At 51.6% G+C, this 14,158-nt stretch overlaps 1 protein-coding gene across 2 annotated transcripts in view; it reads right to left on the bottom strand.

Moving 5' to 3' along the window:
- Nucleotides 1–13,838, bottom strand: part of AGAP3 (ArfGAP with GTPase domain, ankyrin repeat and PH domain 3) — a 132,052-nt gene extending 118,214 nt beyond the window's left edge. The window contains exon 1 of one of the 2 annotated variants that reach the window (XM_061346288.1): nucleotides 13,473–13,838. In XM_061346288.1, the coding sequence (XP_061202272.1) occupies nucleotides 13,473–13,749 (277 nt within the window). In that variant the 5' untranslated portion in view covers nucleotides 13,750–13,838. The remainder of the gene's footprint in view (nucleotides 1–13,472) is intronic. The other variant, XM_061346289.1, reaches the window with a different exon arrangement.
- Between the last annotated feature and the right edge of the window lie 320 nt (nucleotides 13,839–14,158).

The following is a 14,158-nucleotide window of genomic DNA, read 5'->3' as shown; positions in this document are numbered from 1 at the left end:
TGTTCCCTTCTGAAGAGTTTTCTACGCTCGGCCAGAGAAAACCACAGCGAGCCTGGTCTAGTGCTGGTGAGAGTCCCACTCTGAATAGGGTGGATTGGAGATTTCCAGAGATCCAGGCAACATTTCTCTGATGGTAAAAACGAATCCGTATCAGACCTGATGCTATTCAACGCTTTCTCTATGTGAGGCAATAATGCAAGTAAAAGAAAGTTTGTGATTGAAAAACATCTGGTTGATGCTGTAACTTGCAGAATCTGGGACTAGGATGTGATTGAGTGATCTGGATCACTTTGCAAGCTGAGCCCATTCAGCTAAAGCATCTTTTAGTACTGCCCAGCGCAAGGTGTTTTGACTGGGGATTACCAGCAATCACTGTAGGAAGATGTTTGGACCAAGGATTACCAGACATACCTGTACGATGGTAGGTCAAATCCTAGGAAAGGTTCAAAGGTCTGAGCAGCTGAGCAGTTCATCATTAGTCGTCAGTGCAGTGCTGAAGCGAAAGAGCTAATCAATGCTCAGATACTTAAAAAGAATGGTCAATAGAGACAGGAGATGGAGTTACAGGAAATGTTAACAGCAGTTGAGTCAGACTATAGGCATGTTGCCTATATTCTGATTTTTTTATTATTTTAAAAACACTGAGTAATGGAGAGCCATAAAGGATCTTTGGAGGCCACAGTAAATGGACTCACAAAGAGACATCTGACAAGAATTATGTGATCCACTTTCCAAAAAAGAACATCAAGACATATGTGAGTAAACTTTTCAGGGAATAATGTTCAGTTAACAGTTTTATTTAGTCCAATCTAAAGGAACAAGCGAAAAAATGGGACTTTAAACCAAATTAATGCAAATTAGAAATTAAATGCTATTAGTAACTAGAGGAATTAACAGCTGGAACCACCAACCAAAGGTTGGTTTGGGCACCGCTGCCATGTGCTATGCTAGGTGTGGAAGCCCTATCCTTCGAGGTCTTAAAGACCTTTTCAGATGGCCAAAGCCCTTTGCAACCTGCTTGCATGGCAGCACTGACCTCACATTGAGTAGGATGTTGCACTAGAGACTTCCCAATATCCCTTCCAGCAGGGCCAGCTCTGCCATTCTCCAGCTCTTGATGTTTTTCAGTCTGACCTACGTGTTTGTCTGAGAAATGCTTCAGTCAAACAATTTATTAAGCCAAACAGTGGGGTAATAGCACCAGTTTTATTAGTTCACAATACACAGCAAAATGCTTGATACTCAAGTACCCAATTCTGTGCTGAAAAAACAAAACCCAGTTAACTGAGCTCAACCTACTTTTAGACATTTTCTTCCCGCAAGAGGAATATACTCCAGTCTCACCCCTCTCATCACCACAATTTCCTCGTACCCTTCACCACAAGCTCGCTAAATGTCTCATCACAGGCACGTTGTGCAATCCTCTCACCAACAACCCACTTTGAAGCCTGGGCTCCCAAGCAGAAGGGGTTGGGCAGATTCTCCCACACCCATTCCTTACTTGCACCAGGTCACATGCCGTTTTGTCCTCTGATTTTATCTTGCTCTTTCCAACTTAATTTCCAGCTCTTACAGTCTACTAAAGCATCCTTCAGCGAATCCTCTGAAGAAAGCAGTCAAGAGGAGGCAGAGCAGAAAAAGGACTGTCCACAGGTTCTTATGATTTATCAGAGGAGGGACAATAAACTATAAATAAGATACTCCACCAAGGCAGACGTTACCAAATTCCATAGGCAAGCTCTTATTGGAGGCAAATCCAAAAGGAAAAAGAAAATAAAGAATTTTAAAAGGATTACAGAAAGCTGGCAGGTCCTCAAAGCAGTGGTGCTAATGGCACAAACAGAAATTACGCTGGTGCAAATGAATAACAAGTGTGGTAGGAGACCAACTTGGCTGACTCACATGAGCTCCTTATTGGTCTCAGGCACAGGAAGGCATGCATGTGGAAAGTGGAAATTAGGTCAGATTAATAAGGATGAATACAAAAGAGTGGCATCAGCACCAGAGACTGAACTCAAAACAGCTACACAAAGAGTAAGAAGAGACTAGCAATCAACAGCAGAGGCAAGAAGCAATTCTCATGTACACCAGTAATCAGCATAACAACATGAAACAGACTGGTCTGATAGAAAAGGCAATTGAGAAATGGCACTGAGGACAAAGTGGTTCATGCCTCTTTGCGTAAGCGTTCGCTGTGAACAGCAAAGAGGTGTCTAGCACAAGGGGGAGTGGCCAAAGAACATATCTACACTTTCAGTAAAACAATGCAATGTCAGATTTTGATTAACTTGACCCTGGAGCGCTTCACTGCTGAGGCTGCTTCCACTGGAGCAACCTCAGAAGAGCTCAAGCCCCAACAGCTCTCTGCTGACGGAAGGCACCTGCACCCAAAGAGGCAAGAGTAGTGCCCACCCTTAAAACCAAACAGAGAAGCCGAGAACTCACAGATCACTTTGATTCAAAACATCAGAAAAAGAAAGCAACAACAGCAGCAACCTCAAAGTCCCTGGAAGACAAGGCAAGCATTAGTACACAGGGACAAACGGTGTCTAAGCAACACCATTTCCTTCTGCAGTGGGGTCACAGACCTTCAGCACAGCACAGAAGCAGATGCTAAGCATCACACATTATGTTTCTGACTCTGTTTCACATGGTGCCCTCAAAATTAATTTAAGGAAGGATAAATGTACTATACACTCAGAACAACATTGATCTGACAACTATGCTGAGCATATTTATCAAGGATGACCACACAAATTGAAATTAGTATCAACCTGAATTGGGGAAGGTTTCTCCTAGGTTCAGCTCTATTAACCAACCAGATGATGGAAGAAAATATGCTCATTAAAATTGCAGGTGGCATGAAACTAAGAGTGACTGCAAAGATTAGAATCCTAAATGGCTTTGTCAAATTGAAGAAAGTGTCTAAAAAGGATTAAATTCCAAGGGGGCCACTGGGAAGGTCTACACTTACACAGCATTAATCATTTACCCAAGAACAGGCCAGAGCTGTACAGCAGTTAGCAGCTCCTCAGAAAAGGATCTGGGGGCCAAAGCGAATCACAAACCAACACGAGCCAGCAATACTGTATTGCTGAGAAAAGGCAACCACTGTGTTGAATCACATGAACAGACACAAGGCTGCGGAGTTAAGTCCTGCCTCGTGCTTAGGCTGAGGGCTGCATCCAGTCTTTGGGTACCACTTTTCCAAGAGGGATGTGATCAAAAGGAGGGAGTCCAGAGCAGCACAGAGATGAACACAGGATGAGAAGATGTCACCAACAAAGGCCTGAAGTTATTAAGCCTCAAGAATAGGATTCTGCTATAGTTTTCATGTATGGGAAGAGGCTGATGCAAAAAGGAAGGGAACAAACTGTTCCCTTTGTCCTCGGTAAGCAGCTGAAATTAGGAACAAAAAAAAGATTCAGGTTAAACTTTCTAAGGAAAGGACAGTCAAACACTGGAAGAAATTTAATGGAATTGCAGAATGGTTTGGGTTGGACCTTAAAGCCCATCCAGTTCCAACCCTCTCCCATGGGCAGGGACACCTTCCACCAGACCAAGCTGCTCCAAGCCCCATGCAACCTGGCCTTGAACCCTGTCAGGGATGGGGCAGCCACAGCTTCTCTGGGCAACCTGTGGCAGTGACTCACCACCCTCACAGGAAGAACTCCTTCCTCATGTCCAATCTAAATCTACCTTCTATCAGTTTAAAACTATTGCCTCTTGTGCTGTCTCCCACTAGAAGCCCTGACAAAAAGTCTCTCTCTTCTGGACCCTGCCAGCTGCTCCTTCAGGAAGCTAACTAGCCACCACACTTTGTCCTTGTGCTCTCAGCAACTCTCTTACTCTCTTGGTTCTCCTGCTAATTTTTTACTGCTTCTTTCACCAGCATCAGAAAGACTGTCCTCACCCCCCCACCTTCAGCTCTGCTGTTTTTCAGGTGTCTCACATGGCTCTGCCCACAGCACCTTCTTTCTTTCCTTCATGCTTCTTCTAGCTAGCCTTATGTTTTAATTTAATACCATCTCTCAGCTCTATGCTGATGATTCATAGTTCTGCCTTTCTATTTCTGGACTGTCTCCTGTCCAAAATGAAGTCTCAGCTTATTTTCCCCTCCAGCATTTCAAGTGTGTACCCACAAGCCCAAGCTCAACATGATTAAAGAGAGCTGTTACTAATCCCAGCTTTGTCCCCTTTTCCCCCAAGCCCTTCCTGCTCGATGCCTGGGGACATCACTTAGATCCTGTCTGTGAATTAAGGACACAATTCAGACAGGGAATAGAGTTCATGGACCTAACTCTCCTCTCTATATCCTGATTGTCCCTAAACCCCTACAGAGCTACACAAGTTATAGTCCCTGAAATACAGCCTTTATCATCAGGCCACACAGTTGAAGACCCCAGGCTTCCACTCTACATCAATCACTATTGCACCCTTCCCCCCAAAAACTGTCTAACACGCATAAAATCGTGCCTCATCTGTATTCAGTCAGAATGCTGCTGCTAAAATTATTCTCCTAACCTCTCTTTCTTAAGCAGGCCAACCCTCCTTTTGAATCCCCCCTCCAGGTCCTCCTCTTCTGTCACGTCAACTGCAAGCTGCTTGTCTTCACCCTCCCAACCTACTCATACGCTAACAGCGATCCTTCCTTCGCTGCTGTAGAGCTGACTCTTCTCCCTCCCAAACTGTGACAGCAATCTCCACTTCCCAGCTGCTGAATTTCAAGCAAGCACCTCTATTTTCTCCCATTTGTACTTTGTGTTTGAAAAGAGCTCTCTGTAAACAACCTGAAATCTGCTTTATTATCCTCTTTCATATTGCTCCTTAAAGCTCTCCTGTGCCTCCGTACTCACCAGCAACATAAAAACCAGCACACATTAGATGACTGCCATGTTAAGCCTATGTCCACAATGAAGCCTACGCTGTCCCGCTGTCCCTGTGTGCTCCCTGCTTGCTCATTGGCATCTACTTCTCGTTTTTAACTACGCCGCAAGACCTCTGCAGCAGGGCTCTCTTTGTCCTGTGTTTTCGCAGGATCTTCTGCAGGAGGAACCTGCTCCCATATGGCTCCAAGGTATGACTGCAATGAAAAAAAAAGCCAGCAACAGAAGCAGCAGACTCACACCTAACGTTCCCAAACAGAAATGCCAGGGTGCTTCCAACCCTGCAGCACCCATCACCCGTTGGGAACATCTGGCCAGCAGCGCTGCTGCGTTCATGGATTTGCTCTCCATTCAACTGGAGATTGGGAAGGGATATGTGCTTGCTAGAGCCTGATCTGAAGGGCAAAGCCCTTTTCATTAAGCACAGGAGTCACTGCTACAGGGAGTTAAGTGTCCGGGGCTGACAGCCCACGTTATCCATCACAGCAGGCTGAGATACAAGATGACGAACCTGGAGCTGGTGGCTCCCAAACCTCCAGGACTACAGCATCAGCACAACGCCACCAGGATTCAGGATGCAGCAACCTGTTAGTTGTAGCTGAGGCGCAGCGTCCTCAATGACTGGGTGGATTTCATCACCACACAGATCACATGGAAAGAACAAGATCTCACACATAACCCCCGGCAAGAACTTCCAGGGTGACTCACACAAGCCAGAGTGGAGATGCAGCCCCATGGCAGCGAGCCACTGAGGACAGATGCAAACATCCCTTTCCCTCCCTGTGGCACCAGCTGGGCTGCTCTGCTCTGTCTAGATACCTGTTTTCTTGGGATTTGCAGGAATTCAGAAACAGCAGGGCTCTGCCGGGTTTGGCTGAAACTGGGCAGCAGTTTTGCAAGTTACTGAGGCAGGAGAGGCAAGCAGACATAGAAGAACAGATCTTTATCATATGAATTTCCTTTCAATAGGGAAGCAGGGTAAAATTACCTTGATTTTCAGCTATCCTGCCTCAGAAGACTCCTTGCTCTCACTACGACACTCCAGAAAATCCACCTGAATAGGCAATACCTCAGCTTCAGTACTACTGCTGATGCCCAGAGCATTGCAGGGGTAATAAGATCATAGTTGCCTTTTTCAAGCAGGACACTGCAGGCAGAAATCAAATGGTCCTGGTTTGTCCATGCAGCTGTACAGGAGGCTCTGACTCACAGGAAGTGCTGGTGGAGGATTTAGAAGAAATCGGATGCCAAAGTAGGAAGGTGGGATCACAAAGATGAAAGGACTCCTCCTGCCCAGCAAGGGATGCAATGGAAGTATGATGGTGCTTGTCAAGGCTCAGAGCTCTGGTCACAGACACATTGCTGGGGCAGCTCTTGCATCCCTCAATTTCTAGTAGTTCGGCTTTTGTATCAGCCCTTCAGCCCATTGTTGCTTCTTTGCAAGCCATGACCCCTGCCCACGGCCCTCTCACATTCACCGCCAGCCAAGAGTGAGACCAGGGCTTTAGCTCCAGGGCTAGCACCCCATTGCCCAGGGCCACCAGGAACACTCACTCTTGCACATGCTTCTGATGAGCGGAGGAGGTGGCACCCATTTCACATCAGCCAGCCCACCTGGAAACAGTTTATGGTACAGATCTCACAGAATTTAAACCTACTTGGGCCACCCAAATTAACCAGAATTCCTATCCCCAGCTCTGAACAGCCAGCCTGGATGTGCAAATGCCATTAATCCTCACCTTGGTGAGACTACAGAGGAGCTCAGAGCCCAGCACTGCTCAAGACTTGAGGGTCTCTGCACAGAGCAGGCACGCTCCACCAGGAGGTTTAGGAAACCTCCTGAAAGCTGGTTCAAGATCACAGACCAATTGCCAAACACTAACTGTCTTGAGTCTCTCCTACTGCATCCTCACCAGGCAAAGCTCCAGCCCGAGCACAGAAGGAAAGCACAAGCAACAGTCCCAGCCACTAACCAAGGTCTCCCCCTACGCTGAACAGAGGCAGCTCCCAGGGACAGAGTTGCCACAGCCACCCCTATCCTGACAGAGGCCGTGCAGCTGCTGGTCAGTGGGATATCACCACTTAGAGTACCAGTCGGGTGCAGAACAGCCCCTAAACAAGCAAAAAGACTCTGTGAAACCAAACTGTGCAACTTCCTGCTGGGAGAAACTGTGAGAGCTGTGAGCTTGCATTGGGTCAAGGAAGACTGAACAAGCCAAGGGAAGAGAGCCACCAAGGACTAAACAATGCACAGAAACCACACTGAGCTCCGGAAGACCTGCTGACATCTGCCAAAACACATGGAGAAAGCATTCCTCAAACAGGCATCGCCTCCCATTCTCCTCCCCAGGCACTTGACTTGTGCTGCTGTCATGCTCAGGATATTTAGCAAACAGACCTTTGCTGTAAGCAAAGCTGTCTCACCCAAGCTCAGAATCAGAGGTTCATTTTGCCTTGCCCCCCAGCTCTGGCCATGCATTACCCCGTCCTCGCCTGCGCCCACACCCACATTCATGTGATCGCACTGTGAGCCCAGTGCGCAGCTCAGAACAGATCCACCAAATCCCAGTGCAAAGCTTGGTTTCCACCACAGCAGCCAGCGCTGGTAAAAGGGAGGGCAGGCAAGGAGCTGCCAGGTGGGAAGAGCTACATGGTCCCTTCTAGCAAGAACCACACGCGTGTTGTATTTAGGTAATTGTGAAACCACAGCCACAGAAATCTCCAATGCGTGCACTGAGGCCACATCCAAATCTGTTCTTTCCCTGCGGTGTACCTCCACATCCCCATCTTTTCCTCTTCAGCCACAAGCTCAGAGTTCTTGCCCCTGCAGCACCAGAAACCTTCTCTTCCCTCACCGCTGCACCTGTAACCTCATCCCACTCAGTCTTCAGCTGTCAAGATCATCTTCCAGTGTTCCTGCTCCAGCTTTATCACCTTTTCCAACTCCTGTCAATCACAGCATCAACAAATTTCTTTCTCTGCTCTTCTGACTCTCCCACAAAACCTTGTTCTTGAGTTGTCAGCTCTGTGAGGTGAGACCTGCATCTCCCAAAGGTTATTCCAGACGATTTGGGATGCAACATAAAACATCATTAAAGAGTGCATGTATTTGTCCAAGCATGTTACAGGCCTCCTCCAGCAGGGTTTCTACTCTGTCCATCACTCCTACGGGGACAAGGTCTTCCTGCACACCAGGACCTGCATCAGGCATCTCCCTACAGAGGCATTTCTGCTTGTGCCATTCACACCATGCATCGGCTGCGGGAGATGTTGAGCAGTGTTGGCCCTGCTGACTCCTCTGCCACTTGCTGTGGGAGAGGATCCAGGGCTTTTCCTTGCTAGCACATACAGTGGCTCGAGAAGATCCACCAAGGAGGTCTCACCTGGTAGGTTTTGCCCTGAGACCCCAAGCAAAACAAACATGTGAACTTGATTTCCAGCAAAGCTCAAGACTGCAGTGACACAGGAGCCCAGCCCCATTCCAGCACACAGAAGGGGCAGCACGGCAGGAGACATGCAGCCACCTGGGATGCCCGGCTCCAGCCCCAGGGGCAAAGATGCGCTGATGGCTCTCAAGTTTGTTGCTCACGGAGGAGATGGAGCCCCGCTTCTCCCACTGCACCCCACCACTATTCCCTGTGGTTTCCCAGCCTTCAGGAACTTAGAGGCACACATAAACAAGGCAATTCTGCAGAGGTCATGGAATTAGCAGGAAAAAGCTAGCTAAGCAGAACACCCTCCTTCCCAAAGGGTGTAATTTACTTGAGGCTGATTCAGCTGAGCAGGGACATGCCGGCAAACCCTGCGTGCGGCCTGGCAGCACGGGACAACCCAGAACCACAGCAGGATGCTAGGACAACTCCAGAGAGCTTTGCTCTTTCTTATCTTCCTCAACAAGATACTGACTGCATCAGCAGCAACTCCTGCCTTGGATTTTGCTTTGTGAATCAGAGCATCAGGAGCCAGTTTCAGTAGACACTGGAAAAGGATGCAGAATGGAGCTGTAAAACTGATGCTGGAAGTGAATACAATGGTTCAGCCAGTTTAAGTCATCAGAGAGACAAGAAAGTGACCCCATTAATTTGTACAAGCAGCTTTAAACATGAAAATACCCAGTATCAAAGGAGTACTCTCTCTTAGAGATGCAAAAATGAATATCCAGGATGTTGGAGATGTCTGTTGAAAAAAATATGCTAATTATTAACAGCAAGACAGCTAATAATGGGACAGCTAATGGTGTACAGGCAGCAAGGCCCTGGACAGTAACTGTGTCTCGAAGATATGCCTTATCCAGCTGCCCTACTGGGAAAAGGCTAAACCCTGGGATGAAAGCCGTCACACCAAGTGACCCAATAGTCCATTCCAGTTATAAACGCAGCAGAACAGCTGGGACAATGCAAAGCCAAGACTCAAAGGCAACTCCTGCCCAGCTAAAGCCAGATGCAGAGCCACAGTTAACCACCCGCCTGCTATCAGCAGATCATTCTCCAGGCTTTTTTCATCCTGTGCTTCTGCCAGGGAAGCAACAGCTGAGGAATACAGAGGAAATCTTTTCCAAACTAATCCCACTTCTTAACATGCAGAAAGGAACCAAAACGAGTTTAGCAGCATGTTGGAGGGGTGCGAAAGGATGATAAAGAGAAAAACATGCATTCCAGGTAAAACTCTGACTACCCATTCAGACAGATTATTGCTCCTGCTACTGGCCACCAAATCCTCTCAGCACAGCCAACAATCTTCTCCAAGCTCTTCCCTTGCAGCTTAGGTGGGCTGCAAGACACGTGCACAACAGCTAACATCAGGAAAAGATTCTGATCATTCAACAAAAGCTCTGCTGATGGATCTCATGTACTTCTCTTCATCTACCTTCCACCTCCTCCCCCTGGCCTCCATTACTTCATGCACACAGAAGACCTCTCTGTAACCATGATCCTCCTTTCATCACTCCATCTTCCTCGCTGCTCCCTCCTGTGTGCCCAGGGATCCACGATGGCTCTTGCTGCCCCATGCAACCCACGGTCCCCATCCTGTGCATCCCTCTGGCCACACTCTGCACCATCGGTGTCGCTCTCCCTGCCTCGAACCTGCATTTTGGTCACTTCTGAAAACTCACTTCTATGAAAGAAATTAAGTGCTGTGCGACTACTGTTCCAATTACAAATTCTATTAATATAATCCTGTCTATAGTCTGTTCCAGAGTAACATCATTAGAGGTCACATTTATTACAAGCAGGGGTCGCACCAACCTCGGGACTGAAGTTGCATAGCATTTTGCTTTACGCATGTACAAAATCTCTTACGGAGCTCAGCAGCTTGCAGCAGCCTCTGAAATTTGGCAAAGAAACACGGCTGGGATGAGGGAAGCGCTTTTCGCTAGCCCCCTGAAAATCTGTCCAAATTTGGTGGTTAGAAACTACTGAAAACCACCGGGTCCTGCCCGTGATTCAGCTGACAGTGGCAACCGGCCAAGCCCACCGCCTTCCCCAGCCCTGAGCACCCAACAGCACTCTCTCCTGCCGCAGCCTCTGAGCAAAGAAGATCCAGCTACAAGGAAGAGACCAAAATGAAGCTGATTTCCCTTTCCTCCCACAGCAACACTGAGCACTGTCTCGGGTCGGGCCCAGGAGAGCCTGACCAGCGAGCAGCCACAGGTCCGTCTACGTGCTGCTTTCATCCCATCATTGACTCCAAACTCTTCTTGTTTCTCCTTGGGAAAAGTTCCTTCCCCCTGACCCATCCAAGCCACCAAGGCTTTCAGGGGCAGCAGCCTACCCAGCTCTTTCTTAACTACCCTCCTTGTAATGCTGGCTGCAGCACAAGCCACAAAACCGCAAGGTTTCTGTACAGAGCACGTTCTCAAGGGGAAAACCTGCACTGAAGCATTGGCCACCCTAGCTCCGGCCAGAGGGTGAGGAGCTTGTCCACAGTGCCCCTGCCTTTCTCCCTTTGAAAAATGAAGGCATTGCCTGCAGGAAAGGAATCTGGTAAGAGGACATAAGCAAGACTTGCAAGATCCAGCACTCAGTGTTAGGAAGTTGAATTTGGGATTTCAGTGGCAACTTCCATAACAGATTTTAGGACCAGAAGCATCATTACAGTCACAGAATCTGATCTCTGGATCAACAACATAAACAAAAACCCTCTTCCAGCAATTCCTGTATCTAGCCCAAAGCACGCAGTTTAGAAGGATGCTGTCTTCCATATTCAGGCACTTCAAGAGATAACATCTCCAGCAAAACTCTTCCAATGGTTAATTACCCCACCGTTAATTCAGCCTCCCACATATAGGTGGTAACCTACTGCAGGTAACTGCAGAATCACAGCACCCTTTACCAGGATCACAATTCCACCCAGTGCTGAGCAGGTAAGCGGGGACTGTAGCCAAAATAGGGAAATCTGTGGTATTCCTGCTCCACCAAATGCACCGCTGGAAATAACAGAGGGACAAGATGGGGAAGGACCAGAAGAGACAGGACGGGTCTGTGACTGGAGCATGCTGGTCACTCCTCACCCCTCCCTTTTCGGGTTAAGCGAGACCATTGCCATCCAGCTTTGGAAGGGCCCTGCCTTCCTGCAGCTGCGTGTGGAAGGATTTTATTTCACACCTTGTTTTGAGCAGCAGGAGAAAGCACGCACCACCAGAGAAGTTGCTAAGAGACGCACCTAAACGCCAACACGCTCGGCATCAGCTTCCCCACGTTCGCATGGCGCAGGAGGGCAATGGCTGGGGAGGACACACGCACCCGCTGCCTAGGGTAGCCAGAGAGGCTCTGCAGCCCTGCATGGAGGGAAACAAGAGCAGGGACACAGGGAGCCCACACTCTGCCTGTGGAGAAATTGGTAACTGGGGAGTAAAGCCCGGGTTTCGTACAGCAGTATTTCAGGTGGCAGCTTCTCCATCCCACAACATGGGAATGACAAGCAGGATCAGACCACGTCATCACAGTTGCCGATTACTTGGGTCTTCCACTGCATTTCACCTTGGGTCTTCTGCTGCATCAGAGGCACATCAAGCAAGAGCTGCAGGAGCTCCTTGGGAATGGATGTGAGATGGTCTTCCCCATCAGGGCTGTCCCAACCTTCCTGACAGGAGCCCCAGCACCAAGGGCTTGGGCACTGCTATGGCATGTGCACTCCCACTCATCTCTCGGACCAATCTCTTCCCTCTTCACCTCATTAAATTCCATTAATTCAACTGTGGCAGAAGACCTCACTGACCAGTCACAGAAGTGGGAAAAGCCCCCTCCTGTTATTGGTTCTACATCCACCTCATTCTGATCCCACTGCATGTCCTTTGTCCTTGCACCACAAGGCAGATGAAACAATTTACATCCCCTCAAACATGAAAAACTTCAGGCTTTTGTTACTGTCCCTCTGACTTCTCTTCCTTGCAAAGAAACCATCCCAGGGACCGGAGTGGGATGGAGGCACCTTGAGAAGAGCTCCAGGGGAGCCACTGGAGCAGGCTGTCACCTGCCGTGGCAGCCAACACAGCGCTGCTCCATTCCACCGCTATCCAAACTGGTCCTACGTGCCACCTGCAGCGATGTGCCTGCTGTGAGTGCCTGGGAGCAGACCCGAGAATGCTGCCAAAACCGAGCAGAGACAACAAAAACCACAGCAGGGAAACAGCCACGCTCATCAAGCCACCAAAGCAAACCAGGACCCCTTATGCAGACCGAACGGCACACGTGGCCCCAAGGATTTCTCTGTTGAAAGGTGAAGCCTGGGTGCAGGGTCAGAGGGTTGAGGCTCACCAACGCCAGCCACAGGGACCCCTTGAGTGGCTGTGAGCTGCCCCCAGCCCACCCAGGTCAGCACCTTCCCTTTCCCCTCATCCACCCCTTCACTCGGCTCTACCTCAGCCTCTCAGCTGCGAGTTCCTGGCCCGACACCGCAGTTTTCCGCATTATTCATCCTAACGGGCTCCAACACACCGCACGCCCACAGGATCCGCTGCCCGCCGATTCCAAGGACAGAACCCCCCGCCCAGAGCTCGGCGCCCGGCTCGCAGCCCCTGATCGGGAGGGAGGCAGGACGAAGGCGGGCGGGCTACAACCCTGCGCAGGCCGCGACCCCCGGCGCTGTCCGCCGCGGCTGCGGAGCACACCCCCTCCCTTCCCGCCTCTCCTCCCGCCCGGTTCGGGGGCTGCAGCCCCGGGGACGGAGCCCATCTCGGTCCCCGACATCGGTGGGCGCCGCAGCCGCAGGCCCCGGCCCGCGTCGGCGCAGGCCTCAGCCCAGCCCCACCGCGCCTCCGGCCACCCCCGCGGGCCGGCGCGGCCACTTCCCGCCGCAGCTGCGGGGCCCGGCGGGCAGGGCTGCAGCCGGGCCCCGCGGGCAAGCAGCGGGCGAGGCCCCCGCCCCCGGCGAGCACCGGGAGCAGGTGCAGCGGACGGCGGGGACAAAGGGCAGCGGCGATGGCCCGGCCCGGCCCGGTTCCGCGCGGTGGGATGCGGCGTGGTCGGGGCCGGCGCGATCCCGCTTGCCTAGCGGAGCCTGGCCCAGCGCGGTTCGGCGCGGCCCGGTTCGGTTGCCCCCGGTTCGGTTCGGTTCGGCTGTCCCCGGTTCGGGCGCTCCGCTCACCCTCGATGGAGATGACGTGCTCGCGGATCTGGCTCTGCAGCGCCAGGTCCTCCACGCGCTCGATGAGGTCGTAGATGGCGTAGATGTTGGGGTGCACCGACTCGAAGCGACCGATCTCGGCCCGGATCGCCGCCGAGTTGGACAGACCGAACTGCGGCGGCGGTGGCCCGCCGGGCTGCGGCCCCGAGGGGCCGGGCACCGGTACCGGCACCGGCCCGCCCGGCGCCGCCAGGCTCTGCTGCTGCGGGCTCTGCCCGGGCCCGCCCTGGAAGTTCATGGCGGCGGTGGCGGGGCCGGCGGTCAGCGGCGCGGGGCCGCCGGCAGCCGCTGCATGGCCGCGCTCTGCGGGCTCCGCCGCTCTGCGGGCTCTGTGCCCCGCCGCGCCGAGCCCAGCCGCCGGCTGCGCGCCCCGCGTCACGCACCGCCCCCGCCCCGCCCGCGCACACGTCACGGCGGCGGGAGCGGGACCGGCCCCGGGGAGGGGAGGGGCGGAGCGGAGCTGGGGGGGGCGGCATTGCCCGGCCCCGAGGGCCCGTGTGTCCGTCGGAGCGGCGACCCGGGCTCGCTGCGGGCAATCACGGCGCTGCACGGCCCCCACCGCGGGGACGGGCCGGGGTGGAACAGCCCCCCCCGTGCCCTGGGCTCCCGCAGTCCCATGGATCCCCATCCCCACTGCCCTCCATCCC

This window comes from Neopsephotus bourkii, unplaced genomic scaffold (genome assembly GCF_033783945.1).
Source record: "Neopsephotus bourkii isolate Nb327-2 ecotype Australia unplaced genomic scaffold, CSIRO-AGI_Nbou_v1 NB_272, whole genome shotgun sequence".
Classification (NCBI taxonomy): domain Eukaryota; kingdom Metazoa; phylum Chordata; class Aves; order Psittaciformes; family Psittacidae; genus Neopsephotus; species Neopsephotus bourkii.
This window is presented reverse-complemented; position numbering and strand designations above follow the sequence as displayed.